The sequence below is a fragment of the Sapajus apella genome, unplaced genomic scaffold (assembly GCF_009761245.1).
Source record: "Sapajus apella isolate SASKATOON/1434 unplaced genomic scaffold, GSC_monkey_1.0 scaffold28, whole genome shotgun sequence".
NCBI classification, from domain to species: domain Eukaryota; kingdom Metazoa; phylum Chordata; class Mammalia; order Primates; family Cebidae; genus Sapajus; species Sapajus apella.
In genome coordinates this window covers 23,650,001-23,671,036 of record NW_022436968.1, presented here as the reverse complement: position 1 = coordinate 23,671,036, position 21,036 = coordinate 23,650,001, and the positions used below count along the sequence as shown (strand labels likewise).

The window sequence follows — 21,036 nt, the reverse complement described above, 5'->3', positions numbered from 1 at the left end:
TTACTCAATGTTTTTCTCTCTACACACTTCATTTCCTGTTTTTTCTGGGTGTGTGTGGAGGGGGTAGTGATTTATTCTCCCTTCAAATGCATAAATACATACATTAATACCCCTAACTTGGAATGGCTGTTAAAATAGACAAGTTTTAATTCTGTCAATTCCTCTATTATAACAAAGCAAAACAAAAAACTACCTCCCAACATCAGGTAAATATTAAGAATTCAACTGACCGGCAAAATTTAAATATCTACCATACTTGTCTTAAAAACATTTATAGCTGCTATATTACGGGAGTGAAATTCTGTAATGTTAAACACTAACTAAGGGGCTGACACCAACCCTGAGCACACACAGGTACAATGCCTTCCTTCAATGTACAGCATTGTTTTCTTTTCTGTTTCCTGCCCCCACTTTTTTTTTTTTCTCTTTGAAAAGACGATTTCCAACTCCTGTGCTAAGCGATTCTCTGGCCTCTGCCTCCCAAAGTGCTAGGACTACAGGCATGAGTCACCACGCCTGGCCTCCACTTCATTTTAAGCCTAGTCTTCTACATGCTTATTATGCATATGGCATGAATTTACAGTTATGATTGGGAAGAACTGGTAGCCAAGCAACTGTTTTCTCTTTTTTTGTGAAAGTTATCTCTGAACTGAATTTACAAATCTGAATTAATTACAAACCCTGCTGATGGCTAACATGACTTCTAAGATTCTTTCCAAAATGTTTTAAACTCCATTACCTGTGTAACAACAGGTCTAATATTCAACACTGGGGAAGTAACAAACCTTTTACCACTACATTTTTATTTTGGTAGCTGAATATTATCTACTACAAAGTTAAGGTTGTGTGATTATAAATAGGGAAAAATAGAGCCAAGATAGTTTGCAGGTCCATATGTGAGTTAAGAGGTAAGAATATAAACACTAGGTTTTCCCATCTACAGGTGGTTCCATGTTCTCTTACCACAGTCATCTTTTTGGGACAACAACTCATTTTTAAATGGAAAATAGTAGTAAGAACAAAATGTAAAGTTCGAATTCCAGCACTCTTCTTGGCACCTTTCTTGCACACACACACACCAAGGAATCAGGAATCTTTTAACATTCTTCATAGGCTTAATCACGACTTTTTCTAGTAGAGTGTAATGTTCCCAGAATTCTGCTGAAAACTACTGCCTACACAAGCAGCATCTTGTGTCAGGTTCTACGGAGACATCAGGTACAATGTGGTTGGCTTTAACTGAGAGAATTCCTAAAAGATTTCTTCCAGACATGGCTATAAATATAAGATGAACACACAGGTTTAAAGATTAAGCCCTCTAGCATTATACAGCTCATTATTTTCATATTTTCATTCAAACCTAAAGTGACAAAAAATGTCACATATGCAAACTTATTCTTTGGGGTCATACTAAGGGTTTGATAAGTCAGGTGACAATGGTATTCTAGAAAAAAAGACCAAAGGGGACATCAAACTTCAAGAATATTTGGGGGTCAATTCACCTAAAGCCAACGCCCTGTGTATTCTCCACTGTTCAAAAGGCTTGCAGACAATCCATTGTCTTCCATTTCAACTAGTTGCATGGTCCACTGTGAAGGAGTGAGAAAAGAGCTGTGTACTTGTTCTTGACCTGTAAAGATTTCATCATGGAAGATTAATACTGATGCTGCTGCTGCCTGTAACTGGTTGTTTCTCTTTGCAGGTGCCAATATCGGTCAGAGAACAGGATTTCAGTGGCAGAGTTGTTGCTATACTGTTATCTCTTCAGAACGGAGGCACAAGGAGAGATGAATGCCACATCGCAAGGAGCAAAGGAGAGAGAGAGAAAGAAATGGTGTCAGGTGGCATGTTGGATGTGATTTTTGTTTTAGTAGAGACTGAGATGACTGTAAATTGTTTAGCTGATTCCTTCGGTCTGCAAAGATACATTTGTGTTGGTGCTGACGATTCTTGACTAATCCTGTTTCAATTACAAACTGGTTATGTTTTTCAAATAAAACTTCTGGCCCTTATATTCAGGGCTCATAAGTCAAACGCACTCACACACACTCACACACACACATTCACACATACATTAAAGCCAGTCCTTACTATTTAATACTCCATACTGAGATGCCATACTTTCTAAACACATTGTCTCCAACTAATCAAATATTTAAAATCAAGAAGACAACAAAAGTTAAAGACAAGAAATAAACAGTAACATACCCACAAGCTGTTCATATCACAAACTTGAGTAACAGCAGTGTCAAGACATAGTTACTGGACCTAATAACTTTCGAAATTCTCATTTACTCATCAGCTTTGGGTATTACAATTGGTAACTGGTATCTTTTAAGAAATATGGACATTTTGAGGAAGCTGATCTTGCAGGGACTGTATTTTATTTTTAGTTATATGTGTTAATCTAGTGACAATCCTTGAAAGCACATCCACACCGTTTTCTTCAACTCCAGAATAAAGATCTGACTATACAATCAACCTAGCAGAGCTTCTGAATCACAAAGAAAAATGTTTTCCCACAATCAGAATTTAACAGAGACAGATATCAAAACTGAATTAACTGTAACAGCAAGCTGGTATATGGCTGGTTTTCTTGAACGCAAGATTCCACATGGGGCACAGGTAGATAAAATGGGATCATTAGAAGGTTTGCCTCAAGAAACAACTTTTTAAAGATAGAAAATTACTCTCTTTGCAACTACAAGCTTTTTTAATAATTGAGGAAGTTTGTACATGATTAATGATAACCAAAACAGTTAACTGTTTCTTTTGAAATAGTTTCAGGAATAATTTGAATGGTCTCCATATATTTTATTATATAGTTCTAAGAATTCCTTAAGATATATTTTTAAATTACTTTAGAGTTTTTATTTTTAAAATTTTGTTATAAAGGTTTTTGTTGACCTTTAAATTGAGTGAAAATCAATATATTAGTTAATAATAAAGAAATACTGTAGTTGATACAACAGTCACTAACATAATGCCCAAGGAAGGAAATACATGAAAATGAAAAATAATGTGTATGAAAAATAATTAACTTAAAACTGGTTCTCCTTTATCTGTAATGAAAATGAAATAGCATGTTTACCCCCCACACCAAAAAAAAATTACAGAAAAGCAAAGAGTCCAGTACTTAACAGAGATTCAAGGAAAGCCACAAATTAATTTTTCTTAATACAAAGAAGCAACTTCCTATTCATCTACAACAAAATAATTTTGGGAATGAATCACATGGGTAGAGTCATTGAAACAGGAGTGAGAAAGGTTCAAGTTTTGGCTTTGTCACTTACTGGTGGTAGTACTCCAGATGAAGTATATATAGATCTTGGCATTCAAAAAGGTATAATTAATGTTCACTCAAAAATGGTTAAAACTTCAAAGTCTATAAAAAGTAATATTATGTAATGCTGTTAAAATGGGAATTTGAATTATGCCTGTGTCAGGTAGAGTGTGGCAATAAATCACTTAGTAAATGGGTAAGCAATGACTGTACAAACTGGGAACGACTAAAACAATAAATATAAGATGAAAGAATTCTTGATATAGTTGAGGGGGAAAAAAGTGATGCTGCACAATGATTTTCCTAATCTCAGAAGACAAAACTAATAAGCCCACAAGTAAGATTACATTTACTTTTTGGTAGTAACCAGACACATCTATTTATTTTAGCCATGTACTTACTTTTGGAGGTTTCTACCTCTGATTCCTTATTCTGCCACACTTTGTATAATAGAGTAAGGCTATCTTTGAATTTATTTTTTCTAACCCTAAAGAACAGCATAAAATGTGAACTGAGCTTTATGATTTATTCAAAGGTAAATATGCTTTTTCATATTTTAGTTTAGCTTTTCAATTATTACTGTGATTATCATTATGAAACAGAATCTTTGTCATAAATTATCCACTTCAAGAAAAAGTAAACAGGTCTTTCTATTCTTGTATGTCCATATGCCATGGGAGCTTCCTCAATAAACTTTTGTTCTTCAGTGCCAACCAAGTTAGTCTAATAATTAATTCTGCTTAATGTTAAAAGTTTACTGAAGGGAGAAAGGGTAAGAGAGTCACGCCTGCTAATGCAAGAGTAAGCCAGTCTCCAAATCTAAACCCTAAACTGACTGGTTATACTTCCTGTGCAGACTACAAAGGACATCAAATATTCAGATCCAGCTTATGGTAGAAACTGCACACTTACAAGTTGGGGTACAGTTCATGTCTGCTTAATAAACCCAGGAGCATAGGGAGCTGATAAGACAGAAGTGATAACATCTTTTCTTTTGACTCAAGCCTGTCCTGTATGTATTAAAAGTCTGTTTATTCTTTTTCAGAAAACAGAATGACCTATTTTCCAACTGTATTTCAGAATGTCAAATAACTTATTTTATACATGTAACTTATTGCTTATTTTTTAACTGTATAACTCAAAAATTAATACCCAGTTCTAGGCAGACAACCGTTACTTATGCTCTAAAGTGACAGCACTTGCTAATTTTGTTCCTTGTATGTACTACTGGCCACTTTCTTTTGTAATACATTCATTCCTCTCACCCAAAATAGTCTCTCAGAAAAAATATGAGTATTCATGACATAAGAGTATGTTTCAGCATTATTGTTAATCCATTTCCCCAAAATATTCCATGATGGAGGTCAAAGAAAAGAAAATTTATATTGTAAATTAGTTAAAAAGAAGATAAAGTTAGAAATCTAAAACTGCTCAGTAAATGTGATAAAAGCTGGGAAAAAAAAGCAGGAAAAAGATTATGGAAGGGACAATTATTGGAAAGAATAAGTATATATGAAAAATACAGAAGTCAAACACTGGGAAAGAGAAAAATATGAAGATTAGAAGAGAAGGTTTAGTGTTCTACAATATTCTACAAATATCTATACAATATCAGACACTTAAGTATGCCTTACTTCAGAAAACTATTTTTCACAGAAACCAGTATTTTCAAAGTACCAGGAAAGCTTTAAAACCAACCAACCAAAAACAAAAGCAAACCCTCCTTTGAAGACTTTTCAAAGTGTACTTTTTGTAGAACAAATGGCCAATTCCTAATTTAACTGCTTTATAATTTCAAGTTTTATAAAAAGATTTTCATAAAATAAGGTGCACATGTAAAATGTCATCATTAGAGTAATCTGAAATTTGTTCTTAATGTGAAAATAACAACCCTTCAGTAAACTCTCAAGTACATCTTGGGCACTATAACTAAGTAAATAGTATTCCTTTATGACCACAGGCTGGTTAGAAAATAACTGGTAAATCTTTATGTGAGACATCAGGCACAGGCCATTATCAACTCATTTTCAAAACAGTTTAGGTGGGCACACAAATACTTATCACTCATCCTGTATTAAAAATTCCCTTTCCCTTCTATATAGTTCCTTTATATGGTTCTATCATTATTATCCAACAATTATGACAGTTCTATAGCTCTATCTATTATAAAGAATAGACTGCAGCTGTCTACTAAGTCTCAAAGAACAGGAAAAGTACTCAATACTTACAACAGAACAGAAAAGACTACTTATAAAACAAAAAGACCAAAATAAATCATTTTTGAATTCACTGTTCAAGTAGTTTAGGTTGAAGCATTCTGAGCAGTTGGCATAGACAGATACAGCATATTAAAGGACACTAATGCAAATTATAGATAATAATTTTTTTCTATTCCATATAATTAGATGGTAGGAGTCCCCAGCATATTAATAACATTTCCAAAACAAATTCGTATGCAATGTAATAGCAGCTGCTAACCAGAACGGGTTTCTCTGTCCTACCTCACCCTATCCCATGGAGACAACTTCATAGATACTATCTCCAATTAGTTCACCCATTCAATTTTACCTATAATTCACCTATTTAAAAAATTTAAACAACCTGACAAACAGAAAGCACAATAAAAAAACTGGGTCAAAGAAAAAGAATTTTATGTCTGTCGGTAGCTTCATTTTGAGGGAAAAAAATTGACTATATTATTACTACTTCTTTGAAATCATTTGAATTAAAATTAAGACCTGTAAAAACAATAAACTGATTACAACTTCAGAGTTTTCAAACAATTAGAAAGATATACATTATTTAAAAGTTTACTACAATAACACGTAACATTTTTTCTCAATTTTATCCCTTTATACTATTACTAATGATTAAGTGCTTTGTCCTATGCACACATTCTAATTAAAACATCACACCTGCAACAAATTAAAAGATAAGCCAAAAAAATGTTTGCTATCTATTTATAATTGTTATTTCATTATGAAATGAACTAAACAATATGGAATTTTCCACTTCATCTTTAAAATGAAGTATTTTTTGCCAAAAGGTAGTAATTAAATACAGTAATCTAAAGCCCCTGGAAGTCTGTCCAGGAACCACTCCTCCATTACAGGGACATGGTGTATCACCATCTCAATATTTTTCAGTTGCCACAAAGTAAAGGAATATTATTTTAATATGCTCAACATAAAAATATTAACTTTGGCCAGGTGTGACAGCTCACACCTATAATCCCAGCACTTTGGGAAGCCAAAGCGGGTGGATCACATGAAGCCAGGAGTTTGAGATCAGCCTGGCCAACATGGAGAAACCCCTCTCTACTAAAAATACAAAAATTAGCCGGGCATGGTCACGCATGCCTGTAATCCCAGCTACTGGGGAGGCTAAAGCACAAAAATCACTTGAACCAGGCAGGTGGAAGTTGCAGTGAGCTTAGATTGTGTCACTGCACTCCAGCCTGGGTGACAGAGTGAGACTGTTTCAAAAAATAAAAATAATAATAAAGTAACTTTAATGCCATCTCTTTTCAATCTGAAGTTTTTAATTTGAAATCTTATTCTCTTAAATTTTGTCTTTTAAAATAATAGACATAACTCTCCACAAACTCTTGCAGCAAATTGAGCTAAAAATGCAGCATATGTTTCACATACCTTTTTGAGATGTCCTAGTCTAAGTTTGAAAATTTCTTCCTGTTCATGATATTCTGCCAAAGTCAACCTGTCAAAAATGAAATTTTGATTCTACATATTGAGATTAACACTTATTGTTTATTAACAGCTAGCAAAATATAAATGCAATTAAATGGAAATACTAAAACATGGATAACTTTCAGCCCAAAATGTATGAGACAAAATCCTTTGAGATATTCTTCAGAATACATTTTATCCTTTTAAATGAAACAATTAATTAATTCTACAATGATTTAATGAGTACTATTTATTAAGTGATGTTCTAGAATTTATATCCTAAGGATACAATGAAAAACAAGACAATTTCTCCTCACATATTAGTTTCAGCTTACACGCTATCGTGGAGGTACGCAGGCATAAAACCATGTAATGAAATAAATAAGTTTAAGTAACAGTGTCATGAAGAAAGCAAAAAAGAATGGTATAGTAATTACTAATTGCATTATGTTAATTTGGACTGGGTGTTAGGGAGGTGACCTTCATCTAAATAAGAAAAAGATAACCATGAGTACTCTGTGGAGTATATTCTAGACAGGAGTTACAGCAACTTCAAAACCCTAAGATGAAAATAAGTCTTGGCATGTAAATAGAAGAGAAAAAAATGGGAGCAAACCAGACGTAGATGAAAAGGTTGTGAGTAGTAGGAGACGTAAGCTGGGGAGACATACTATGTATGGATTTTCAAGCCAAGAAAAGAATTTCAATTTTACTCCTAGAGTAGTGGGAAATCACTGCAAAGGGAGTCAGTACAGTTTGGGCAGTTTTTAAAAAGAAAAAAAACAAAGACATTTTTCCTTTCTCTGCTTCAGAGTGTTGGGAGTAAATAAGCAAGATAAAGAAATGCTAAATCTTTAGTTAAAGTACTAAATTCTAGTCAGGTGCAGTGGCTCACACCTGTAATCCCAGCACTTTGGGAGGCCGAGGCAGGTGGATAGCTTGAGCCTAGGAATTCAAGACCAGCCTGGGCAACATAACAAAACCCCACCCTCAGTCTCACCCATCCCCAAAAAAGCACTAAATTCTTATACTCCAAATATAGAGATAGGGTCTTGCTTTGGTATCCAGGTTGAATTTGAACTCCCAGGCTCAAGTGATTCTCCAGTCTCACTGTCCCAAGTATCTGGGAGTACAGGTGCACACTACCATGCCTAGCTACTTCAAAATCTTAATAAAAATAAATAGACACAGGACTTTATGTCTTGAAAATGCTTCACAGTTATTTATTTCAAATATTCTTATTTAACTTTGAAAAATTACCAATTTAATATATGTAGAACCATAACAAGACTTATTAGGGTCTGGCTCTGTTGCCCAGGCTGGAGTGCAGTGGCGCAATCTCGGCTCATTGCACCTCCACCTCCCAAATTCAAGTGATTCTCCCATCTCTGCCTTCAGAGTAGCTGGGACTATGGGCATACGCCACCAAGCCCAGCTAATTTTTGCATTTTTAGTAGAGACAGGGTTTTGCCATGTTGGCCAGGTTGGTCTCAAACACCTGGCTTCAAGTGATCCACCCACAGCCTTCCAAAGTTCTGGGATTACAAGTGTGAGCCACCACAACTGGCCCATATTCCAACTTTAAAAAAATAGCTTTTATCGATCACATTCAAGCCCTTGTTTGTCAATTTACTTATGTGTTCTGAGGTTATTTCATTAAGCCCCTAACTCAGGTGTGATTCATTTGTTTGGTTTCAGTCCCTCAGCAACATTTAGTATAAAAGCTGTTTCCCTTTAGCTAGGTGCTTATTAAATTTACTAATTCTAAAAAAGAAGTATTCAAAGGAAATAAAAACAAAAAATTCAGTTAGTATTCCACTCGCAACACCTTAGGAGCAAAAAAAAAATTAACATTTTAAATTAAATCTCTCTATCCAGTCTTAGATAACACAACTATTAGATTTTATTATACTGAATGCAGCAAGAGTTGATAGCTGTAGTAGTTGCTTATAGTAAATTTAGAGAATTAAATGTTGGAGTGTGAATGCAGATGAAGTGAGAGAGGGAGGAGATGGAAGGCAATACTAAAGAAAATGAGGTTTGAAAACTAAAATTGATAATATCTCAACTAATCTAGAAAAGAAAAGATGTAGAAATGTAGGTAAAAAGCTTCTGGATATGCATACAGGTTTACGCCACTGGTAAAAGTGTGCCTGTATAACAGGATCATAAATTGCTATTCTTAAAGTATGGTTTTAGGTCCACTAGTAGGCCATAGGATGAGCTCAGAACTAATTTTTAAAAGATATTTACATTTGTTTTGTTTCTATATAGAAATTCTATACTTTTGATTTTTGCTGAGTTACAAAACAGCTAGTTTGGCATATCTTAAACAAAATTAGTACCTGACTTGAGTTCTTTGAAATTTTTGTCCTACCAAGACATTTGGCTATCCTGTGTAATTGCAAAGCTCCTACACATGCACATGGCTAGACTTTCTGCAATGTGGGAGAAGTGGCATTTTGTTGTTGTTTTATTAGGCTACTCATTTTCCAGGGCAGTGACTCTTACCATTTTACAATCATAGAGATTAAAAAAATAAAATCGGAAGGAAGTTATAAACACTCTCCCCAGAAAATTTTACATATACATAATTTTGGCATTCACAAATCTCAGTAAGAGTTTCTCTGCCCAGGGTCTTGTCTTGCCAATTAGAATGCAAACCCCTAAATGGCAAAAGAGCCATTTCTTACATTTCTCTCCATCTTCCCACTAGAAAGTATTAAGGAGTATTAATATCTGACGTACAGTAGCTTTTTTCGATAATCTGTTGTCCATTTGTATTAATAAAAAATGTTTTTAAAGAAATCTATGTATTGCGTTAAAAGAAACTGGGAACAATCTTCTTTAAAGAAACAAGACTTAAGTACATAGAATGAAAAGATTTAAGCTAGGATAATGTTAACATCAGTGGTTTTTAATTAACAATTACTTTTATGTGTTTAAGATGTGTTTTTAAAAAACCTGCCCTCTCAAACAATTCAGTTGGTTAAATTACTTAGCAAATCTTTTATTCATAGATAAGGCAAAGATACAGTCCATCTCTTCCCATAGAATCATCTCTGATGATAGCTAAATTATTAATATTTTTATTACACACACATAAAAATATATTATACACATATAATATCTAAAAAGTTAACAAATTTAAACCCCAAACATAAGACTTGACTCCTGATAATCTGCCATACTGTCTGAGTGAATGAGAATTTTAATTTTGAAAGTGTTCTAAAATAGTTTAATGTGGGGTGACAGTGTTAAAAAAAAGTAGAAATAACAAAAACAGGGAATACTCATTTTAAACAAATTTGGTATTCAACGTCTAAAAGACATTCTGTTTAAGCAGATAATTAACCTGAAGCCCGAAAGTCAAAAACACAAGCTATGGTAAATAGACTGTTAGGGGCACTTATACAAAAATTAGCTGGGCATGGTGGTGCACACCTGTAGTCCCAGCTACTCAGGAGGCTGAGGAATGAGAATCGCTTCAACCTGGGAGGCAGAGGTTGCAGTGAGCTGAGACTGCGCCACTATACTCCAGCCTGGGCAACAGAGCAAGAAAAGAAAGAACAACAACAGCAAAAACCCAGGCAAACCAACATCAAAGTTACTGGTGAAAATGGAAAGATTTTCTCCTAATATCAGGAATGAGACAAGGACGTTTACTTTCATCACTGCTATTCAATATTATACTGGAAGTCCTACCACAGCAGTCAGGTAAGGAAATGAAATAAAATGCATATCTGTATTTGCAGATGACATGCCTCTATACTTAGAAAATCTCCAAAAAACACACAAGAAATCACTAGAGCAATAAATAAATTTAGCAAAGCTGCAGGGTATGAGAACAGGTTACTTGTATATATCGGCAATAAACAACCTGAAAAGGATATTAAGAAAGCTATGACATTTATAATAGCATCCAAAAGAATATAATACCTAGGAATAAATTTAACCCAGGAAGTGAAAGACTTGCCTACTAAAAACTACAAAATATTGCTAAGGAATTCAAAAAGAGCTAATTAAATCAAAAGATACCTACGTTCCCAGATTGAAGACTTTCAAAAGTGTGGTTATTACCATAAGAATACACATATATACCTATGAAATAGATGTGAATTCAGAAATAAGCCCAAAAATCTATGGCCAGTTGATTTTTGAGTAGTTAATAATTTTTATTAGAGGGTGTCTTTTGCAGGTATTTGTCATTAGTGTTCTTATAGTTGAAATATAATGAAGGGTACCAAGACCATTCAATGGGGAAAGAATAATCTCTTCAACAAACGATGCTGGGACAACTACAGACCTACATGTGTAACAATGAAGTAGGACCCCTACCTCATTCTGTGCACAAAAAGTAACTAAAAGTGAATCAGTGACCTAAATGTATAGGAACTAAAACTATTAGAAGATAACACAAGAGGCTGGGCTCGGTGGCTCAGCACTTTGGGAGGCCAAGGCAAATGGATCACTTGAGGCCAGGAGTTCAAAACCAGCCTGGCTAACATGGTGAAACTTCATCTACTAAAAATACAAAAATTAGCTGGGCTTGGTGGTGGGCGCCTGTAAACCCAACCAATCAGGAGGCTGAGATTAGAGAATCACTTGAACCTCGAAGGCAGATGTTGCAGTGACCTGAGAATGCACCACTGCACTCCAGCTTGGGTGACAGAGTGAGACCCTGTCTCAGAACAAAACAAAGGGAAGATAACATGGGGTAAATCTTCATGACTATAAATTTGGCAATAAATTCTTAGATTTGCCACCAAAAGCATAAGCAACAGTAACAAAAATCAATAAAGTTAGTTTCATAAAAATTTAAAATGAACACAATTGAATTCATGGAGATGGAGGGTAGAAGGATGATTACCAGAGGCTGGGAAGGACTGTGCAAAGGAAGGGAGGCAAAAAGTGGGTTTGGTTAACGGGTGCAAAAACATAGAATAAATAAGGTCTAGTATTTGATAACACAAGAGGATGACTACAGTCAATAAAAATTTATTGTATATTTAAAAATAACCAAAAGAGTATAATTGGAACGTTTATAACAAAGAAATGATAAATGCTTGAGGTGATGGATACCCCACTTACCCTGATGTGATTATTACACATTGTATGCCTGTATCATAATATATCACGTACCCCAGACATTGGTTGGTGCAAAAGTAAGTGTGGTTTTTGCCTTTCAGTGGTAAAAACCACAATTACTTTTGCGCCAACCTAATACTATATGCCCATAAAAATAAAAAACTTCTGTACATCAAAGGACATTATTAAAAAAAGTAAAAGACAACCTACAGAATAAGACAACATACCTGCAAATCATATATCTGATGGGGTTGAATATCCAGAATATATTTGGAAAAAAAACTCCCACAACAACAAAAAGACAAAGAGTCTGGTGAAAAAGTGAGCAAAAGACTTGAATAGACATTTCTCCAAACAAAATATATAAAGACCAGCACACATTAAAAGATGTTCAACAACATTAAGTCATTAGAGAAATGCAAATCAAAATCACTGTGAGATATCACTTTACACCCACTAGGATGGTAATGATTTTTAAAAAGGGAAAGCAAAAAGTATTGTCAAGGATGTAGAAAAATAGGGATAACTGTCAAGCTGGTGGGAATGTAAAACGGTGCAGACTGGAAAACAGTTAAGCAGTTCTTCAACAAGTTAAGACATAAAATTACCATAATAACCACTACTAGATAGATACCCAAAAGAAAATAAAACATAAGCCCACACAGAAACTTGAAGACAGGTGTTTATAGCAGCACTATTTATAATAACCAAAGGGTGGAAACATCCTAAATGTCCATCAATGAATGAATGAATAAACAAATTGTGTGCATAAACAGAACAAATATTGTTCAGCCATAAAAAGAATAAAGTGCTGATATTTCCTACAACTTGAATATACCTTGAAAACTTAGACTAAATGAAAGCCAGACACAAAAGGTCACATAAGGTATGAGTCATTTTATATAAAACATCCAGGAGAAGCAAATACATAGAGAAAGAAAAACGATTATTTGCTACTGGGGGTAAGGAGAGAAAGGGCTAGACAGCAATTATTTAACATGCACAGAGTGTTCTTCTGGGTTAAGAGAACAGTTTTGAAACTAGAGAGAAGTGATGGTACATAACACTGTGAATGTACTAAATGCCACTGAACTGAACATTTTTAAATGGTTAATTGTATGTTATGTGAATTTAACCTCAATTTAAAAAATGTATCACTAGGAAAAATAAAATGGTGATTATGGGAGGAAAGAAACTAGTCTTCCTTTGAAAAGCGCAAATGTTGACAATGTAATAGAAACTGAATTACAGATTAACGACTGATACGGTTTGACTGTGTCCCCACACAAATCTCATCTTGAATTTCCACCAGTTGTGGGAGGGATCTGGTGAAAAGCAACTGAATCATGGGGGCAGGTGTTTCCTGTGATGTTCTCGTGATTGTAAGTTTCACAAGATCTGATGGCTTTTAAAAGGGGAGTTTCCCTACACAAGCTCTCTTCTCTTGTCTGCCACCGTGCCAGACGTGCCTTTCACTTTCTGCCATGATTGTGAGGCCTCACCAGCCACGTGCAAACTGTTCATTCCATTAAATCTCTTTCTTTTGTAAATTGCCCAGTCTCGGGTATGTCTGTATCAGCAGTGTGAAAACGGACTAATACAATGGCTTACACACCAAGTACTACTGTGATATGCAGAGTAATGGCCAAAGATTTCCATATCCTAATCATTGAGACGTGTATATGTTAGATTATAAAGAAAAGGAAAATTAAGGTAGCAGGTGAAATTAAGATTGCTCATCAGCTGGCAGTAATACAGGGAGTTATTCTGCATTACCCACGTGTGCCCACAAGGAAGGGGCAGCAATGTCAGAATCAGAGTAATGTGACACATGAGACACTTGATTGGCCACTGTTGGCTATGAAGATGGAAGGGGATCATAAACCAAAAAATGTGGGCAGTTTCTAGACACGAAAAGGCAAGGAAAGGGATCTTCTTCTAAAGCCTCTAGAAGTAACACAGCCCTGTTAATAGCTTGATTTTATCCCAAGTGAAACCCATTTCAGATTTGTCATCTCTAAACTGGAAAGGTAACATTTGTGTTGGTTAAAGTTAAGTTTGTGTGATTTGTTACGGCAGCACTAAGAAAAAACTGCAGATCTTACCTGGAAGTAGAATGTTCCTTTAATAAATACCTGAAAACATGGAAGTGGATTTGGAATTGGGCAGGGGTCAGAGGCTAGAATTTTAAGAAGCATAATTTCTTTTTTAAGAAGCATAATTTCTTTTTTTTTATAAATTGTATAAAACATTTAATTTATTGGTCTTTGTGGGGAATCACTACTGTTTTACAACTGGGCCATTAATTTTGTAGCTTCATCAACATTAACTGGTTTGCTTTCATGACGCTGCTGAGGAATCAGTTCTTTCTGCAGAGGTTCAAGTGAAAGGCCTTTTGAGAAATGTGGAAGTTCCTTTTGTACATCTACAAAAGCTTTATTTACTCTTAATTTTTTCTTCATTCATAATGTTTATTTTAAGATTAGTGGTAACTGGTTTTGCTTTGTTTTTAGCATTAAAGTTTTTTTGGCTGGCTATGTGAAATACATTCCTGAACTTCGGCCCTCTTAATTTGTTTTTGGCCATTGTTAGGAATCCAATACTTGCATGCAGCTTCTTAAGCTCCAGGTGATGCCCAAGAAGCATAATTTCTAAAGGCTGGGAGCAGTGGCTCACGCCTATGATCCCAGCACTTTGGGATGCCAAGGCAGGTGGACTGCTTGAGGTCAGGAGTTCAAGACTAGCCTGATCAACATGGTGAAACCCTGTCTCTGTTACAAACACAAAAATTAGCCTGACTTTGTGGTGGGTACCTAGAATCCCAGCTACTTGAGAGGCTGAGGCAGGAGAATCATTTGAACCTAGACTCTGTCTCAAAAAACAAACAAACAAACAAAAAACCCAGCATTAATTTCTAAAAAGTTTAAACAGATTGTTAGCCAGCTAAACTTCATCAAAAAGAAAGGATAACCGAGAGGACAGAACCCTGGGCCCACAGATTACTCCCAGAACTTGAAACCAAATGGAGTTTGAATGGATTTTGAAATTCACAGGAAATTTTCTTCCACTGCTTTCTGTTTTGAACAGGAATGTCTATAAACTGTCATCAGATACCTGTCCCAACCACTGTACTGTGGGAGGAGGTAACTTGCTTCTTGAGTTTCAGTTTCACACATGAGGAAAAACAGTGTCTCAGGTGAATTATACCTCAAGTCTCACTCCTAAGTGATTTATTTGATGAGAATTGGAACTTTGAGCTTATGGGATTAAGATGACATGTTAGACTTTGAGCTGATACTGTAATGGGGATGAATGTCCTTTGCATGTGGAAATGATGAATCTTTGGGTGTTGGTAGGCAGAATAATGGCTTCCCCTAAATGCCATATCCTAATCTTTGTAACCTGTGAATATGTTCCTTTCTATGGCAAAAGGTTTAAATGGGATCAAGGTTGCTCATCAGCTCATTTTAAGATAATTACTTTGAATAATTCAGCTATGAGTACACAGAACAAATAAAAAATACATTTGCAGGAAACTAGTAAAAGTAACAGAAAAGGTAATGTCTGAACTGAATTGAAAAGCAGCAGCAGCAAGAGGCCAGGAAGAAGAAATGGGGTATTAAGAAGCATGATGACCCAAGAGTATACCATGGAGATACTCAAGCAAAAGTAAAAAGGAATGCAAACTGTAGATTACGTAAGTATCTTCTACTGCTTGTTTGCTAAAAGTTTTAGTCACAGATCAATGTTGAATTTTATCTAATTTTTGGTATCTATTAAGATGACAGGATTTTCTGTTTATGCGAAAAATTACATATATTTTTCTAATGTATAACCAACCTTGCATATCCAACATAAACCCAACTTGGTCTTCATAAATTAGCATTTTTATATATGTTGTGTTTGTGTTACTGCTATTTTATTTAAGATTTGTCACTTTGGGAGACCGGTGGACGCGGATAACGAGGTCAGGAGATCGAGACCATCCTGGCCAACGTGGTGAAATCCTATCTCTACTAAAATGCAAAAAATTAGCCAGGCGTGGAGGTGCCTGCCTGTAGTGCCAGCTACTCAGGAGGCTGAGACAGGAGAATTGCTTGAACCCAGGAAGCAGAGGTTGCAGTGAGCCGAGACTGCACCACTGCACTCCAGCCTGGAGACAGTGAGACTCCATTTAAAAAAAAAAAAAAAAAGAAAAAGATTTGTGCATTTTCACAAGTGAGATTTGCCTATAACTTTCATTCTTGTACAGTCTTTGTTGAGTTTTGGCATCAAGATTATGTTGGCCTCAGAAAATAAGTGGGAAGCATACCTACCTTTTCTGTTCTTCAGTAAAGTTTATAAAAGACTGGCACTATTTCATCCTTAAATGGTTGATAGAATTCTTAGATGAAGTTATATGGACTTGCAGTTTTGCAGTTCTTCTTTGAATACATGTTTAAATTACAGATTCAATTTATTTAATAGTTACAGGACTATGTGGATGTTGTTTCTTCCACTGTCAGTTTTGGTTCCACTGTATTTTTCTAGAAATTCGTCAATTTCACAAAGATTTCAAATTTAAGCCATTTATAACGTGCTATGTTCCTTTAGATATCTAGAGTCAGCAGTAATATTCCTTTTTTCATTCTTGGTGATGGCTGTGGTTTTTAAAAATTAGTCTTATCAATTTTATTAGGTTTTTCCCCCTACAAAAATTTTAACCCTATTTTTAAAAAACTGGTTTATTAACTGTACTGTATGTTTGTTTCCTGTATTAATTTCTGCTTCTATCTTTTCCCTCTTCCTTCTTCAGTTAATTCTCTTGCTCATTTTCTTTCTAACTTATTGAAATACATGCTTAGTTTGTAAAGTTTTTGTTTTTCTTCTTTTCTTACATAGTAACTAAAGCTATAATTTTCTCTCCAGATACTGTTTCAGAGGCATCTTACAAATTTTGTTATGTAGCACTTTCACTAAAATTCATTTCAAAATATTTTGAAATCTTTCATTTCAAAATTTTCCCTCATTTCCATTGGGACTTTTCCACTACCTTTTTGTTACAGATTTCTAGCTAATTGCATTGTGGTCGGGGAACACATATAATGATTTCAATCATTTTTACCCAGGAGCTCTACCAAATGACTAAGGAAAAAAAAAATACCACTCTTACATAAACTTTCAGTCCTGTGAAATGTGCTGAGGCTTGCTTTATAACCAATTTTTTTTTACAGTCAATATTTTTAAAAGAACATGTATTCTGCAGACGTTCGAAGGTATTCTATACATGTCCACTGGTTCAAGTATGCCAATCCCATTAATCTTGCATGCACTGTGCGTTTTGTTTTGTAGTGCTTTATTTTTATTTACATGTTCTATTTCGAAGAAAGGCATTTAAATCTCCCATTATGATTTGTGGATCTGCCTTTATCACCTTAAAATATTATTAGTTTTTTATTTATCTTGCGGCCATGTTATCACATTTATATAAATTTAGAATTATAGCTTCCTAGTGATCTCAACCTTTTATAACCACCACTTTATTTCTAATAATTTTTTTTTTGCCTTAAATTTTATTGTGTCTGATTTAATATAGTTTTCTTTTGGCTGATGCTTGCCTGAATATCTTTTCTAAACTGTTATTTCAGTATGTCTTTTTTCACTCTGGCTACTTAAGAATTATTTCTCTTTGCCTTAATTTTCTGAAATTTCATTATTATATGTATAGATGATGATTTTTGTTTGTTTGTTTGTTTGCTTGCTTGAGAGAGGGGTCTTGCTCTGTCTCCCAGGCTGGAGTGCAACGGCATGAATATGGTTCACTGCAGACTCAACCTCCCAGGCTCAAGCGATCCCTCCACCTCAGCCCCTCAAGTAGCTGGGAATACAGGTCCATGCCTGGCTTATTTTTGTATTTTTAGTAAAGATGGGGTTTTTCCATGTTGCCAAGGCTTGTCTCAACTCTTGAGCTCAAGCAATCCACCTGCCTCGGCCTCCCAAAGTGCTGGGATTATAGGGTTGTGAGCCACTGCACCCAGCCTCAATGAGTATTTTGTTTTATTCAAAACCCCTGGAATTTGCTGGCCTTCATGAACCTGTAGACTGATCTTGTTCATCTGTTTGAAATACTCTTGGTTATCTCATCTTCAAATACTGCTTATGCTCCATTCAGGATTGTTTCTCTAAAGACTATCAGCTACGCTGTCAATAGTGGTAATGTAAGTCAGAAGACAGTAAAATAGTATATTCAATTAACTACCAAACTAAAATTGTAAAACCAGTAAATATATCCAAAGAATGAAGGCAAAATAATTTTTAGACAAACAAAAACTGGTCACTACCAACAGATCCCTTTGAAATTTTCCTTTACAAAGACAAATTTGTAAAGCGTATTCTTGGTAGAAGGATCTTATGAGAGGTGTAAAAATATGTAAAGAGCAAAAAAATAATATGTGGATAAAGTCCAGATGAACACCGACTATGCAAGACAACAATGATGTCTTATAAGTAGATGTGTGTATATATGTGTGTCTGAGTATAGAAACATGCTCATACTGTACAGAGAAAAGGAATAACATAAACAAAAACTGGTCGGTGCAAGAAAAGGTGAGAAAAAAAAAGAAAAAGTGATGGAGACTAAGTAGGATAAACAGAAGCATAAAGAAAGACCAAATTTAAACCCCAATAAGTAATTACATGAATTTTAAAATAGGTAAAATTCTTCAATGAAAGAAAGATTTTTCAGACAGGATTTTTAAGAAATCAGTTATACAGTTGTCAAAACCCACAGAATTTACAACATCAAGAGCAAGCCCTAATGTAACTTTGGGTGATAATGACATGTCAATGCAAGTAACGTGCCACTGTGGTGTGGGATGTTGACAGTAGAAGAGAATGTACCTATGTAGGGACAGGGATAGGGTATATAGGAAAGCTGTACTCAATTCTGCTGTGACCCTACTACTACTCTTAAAAATAAGAGTTTAGAAATAAGTAGTTCACTAATAACTTAATATTATATAAAATATATTCCTTTTTGTTTTTTTTGAGACAGGTCTTCCTCTGTTGCCCAGGCTAGAGTGGAGAGCAGTGATGCAATCACAGCTCACTGCAGCCTCGACCTCCTAGCTCAAGCAGTCCTCCCACCTCAGCCTTCTGAGAAGCTGGAACTATAGGTGCATGCCACCACGGCTGACTAATTTTTTTTTTAGTAAAGATGGGGTCCTTTTTTGGTAAAGTCTGTTGCCCAGGCTGGTCTCAAACTCCTAGGCTCAACTAATCCTCCCACCTCATACTCCCAAAGTGCTCGGATTAAAGCGTGAACCACCATGCCCAGCCTAAAATACATTTTTAATTTAAAATTTAAACTATAATGGAAAAACAATGACCTCTAAAACTTCAATAATATAAAATATGAGGTAAAATATTACTTACTCTTAATTTTGTAGTCACCTGCTATGAAACATGAAACATTTAAGTCTAATAGACACAACCAAAACTTAATTTGAATATATTTTAAGGAAAAAATCTTGATTAAAGGAAAATCAATCCAAGTGTCATCAGACTTTATCCAAACAGTATTAACTAACCAAACTATTTACTCTGCATACAATCTTACATGTTCTTCACATGTACCCCAAAACCTAAAATGCAATTAAAAAAATAGAATAAACTGACAAAATAATAAAATTGGAAAATGAAAAAAAGTCTTTCTGATTAAAATTAGAAATTACCTACAAAACTGACTCTTGCTAATAGTTAAAAATAAATTATGAACCAAAAACCATGCTAAGTACATGCATTACTCCTACCATCTTTTCAACAGTATAATGTAGACATTTTCACGAGTAAGAAAATGGAGACTCAAAGAAGTAAAATAACTTAGTAAAAATAATCTGGGAGAGTAAACTTGGAATCCACATCTGTCTGACTACAGAATCTAAAGTCCTACCCACCATATCAGGGTTCCCCACCCCTGGCCACAGACCAGTACTGTCCATGGCCTGTTAGGCCGCATAACAGGAGATGAGCATTGGGCCAGAAGGCATTACCACCTGAGCGCCACCTCCTGTCAGACCAGCAGCAGCGTCAGATTCTCAGAGAAGCACAAACCCTATTGTAAACTGCATATGTGAAGGATCTAGGTTGTACACTACTTATGAGAATCTAATGCCTGATGATCTGAGGTGGAACAATTTCGTCGTCAAACCATCTCCCAACCCCTACCCTGGTCCATGAAAAAACTGTCTTCCACAAAGCTGGTCCCTGGTGCCAAAAGGTTGGGGACCACTGTACACATAATAGTAACTTCATTTTCTATGCTAATTTCTTGATAAAAATATAATGATTCATAACTTGTACCCTAATTATACCAGATATTCTGCACACAAGCCAAAGCCATTTTCATTAAACAATGATTCAAAAGAAGTTTTAAAAGATAGTTTTCCAAGTAGAGATATGAAATTTTGTGTTAAAAAACCATTATTCAAACTACAGTATATATGAATCAAAGTGCTTCTGTGGCTTTTCGCTCTATTTAAACCTATATTTGTTTAAGAATACAATCAAATTGCTATGTAGTATCCATCACTTCATTTGTCAGTTAGTTTTAGGTCAACATATGGAATAAAATGGGATAGAAATGAGAGAAGACTACGATTATTAGACTACAATTAAAGCTGTTAGCATCTTGGAAGACAAGTAGTAAACAACATAACTGTGACAAATCAGAAAGATGATCTATCAAGAAGAAAATGAAATTCGATCAAGTGTGTTTTATTTTTTTTCCTATGAGACAGGGTCTCACTGTCATTAAGGATGCAGTGCAATGGAGTGATCATAGCTCACTATAAACTCAAACTCCTGGGCTCAAGAGATCCTCCTGCCTCAGCCTCCTGAGTAGCTGGGACTACAGGGACATGCTGCCACACTTGGTTAATTTTTTTTATTTTTGGGGGATAGGATCTTGCTATGTTGTCCAAGCCAGTCTCAAACTCCTGA

The 21,036-nt window shown here is 35.1% G+C and overlaps 1 protein-coding gene and 1 pseudogene across 4 annotated transcripts in view; both read right to left on the bottom strand.

Moving 5' to 3' along the window:
* The window catches only part of TLK1 (tousled like kinase 1), a 161,161-nt gene that overhangs the window by 29,458 nt on the left and 110,667 nt on the right, over positions 1–21,036 (bottom strand). For all 4 annotated transcript variants that reach the window (XM_032293002.1, XM_032293003.1, XM_032293005.1 and 1 more), the window contains one exon: positions 6,934–7,000. In XM_032293002.1, the coding sequence (XP_032148893.1) occupies positions 6,934–7,000 (67 nt within the window). The remainder of the gene's footprint in view (positions 1–6,933; positions 7,001–21,036) is intronic.
* On the bottom strand, positions 14,294–14,803 carry LOC116561186 (annotated as a pseudogene).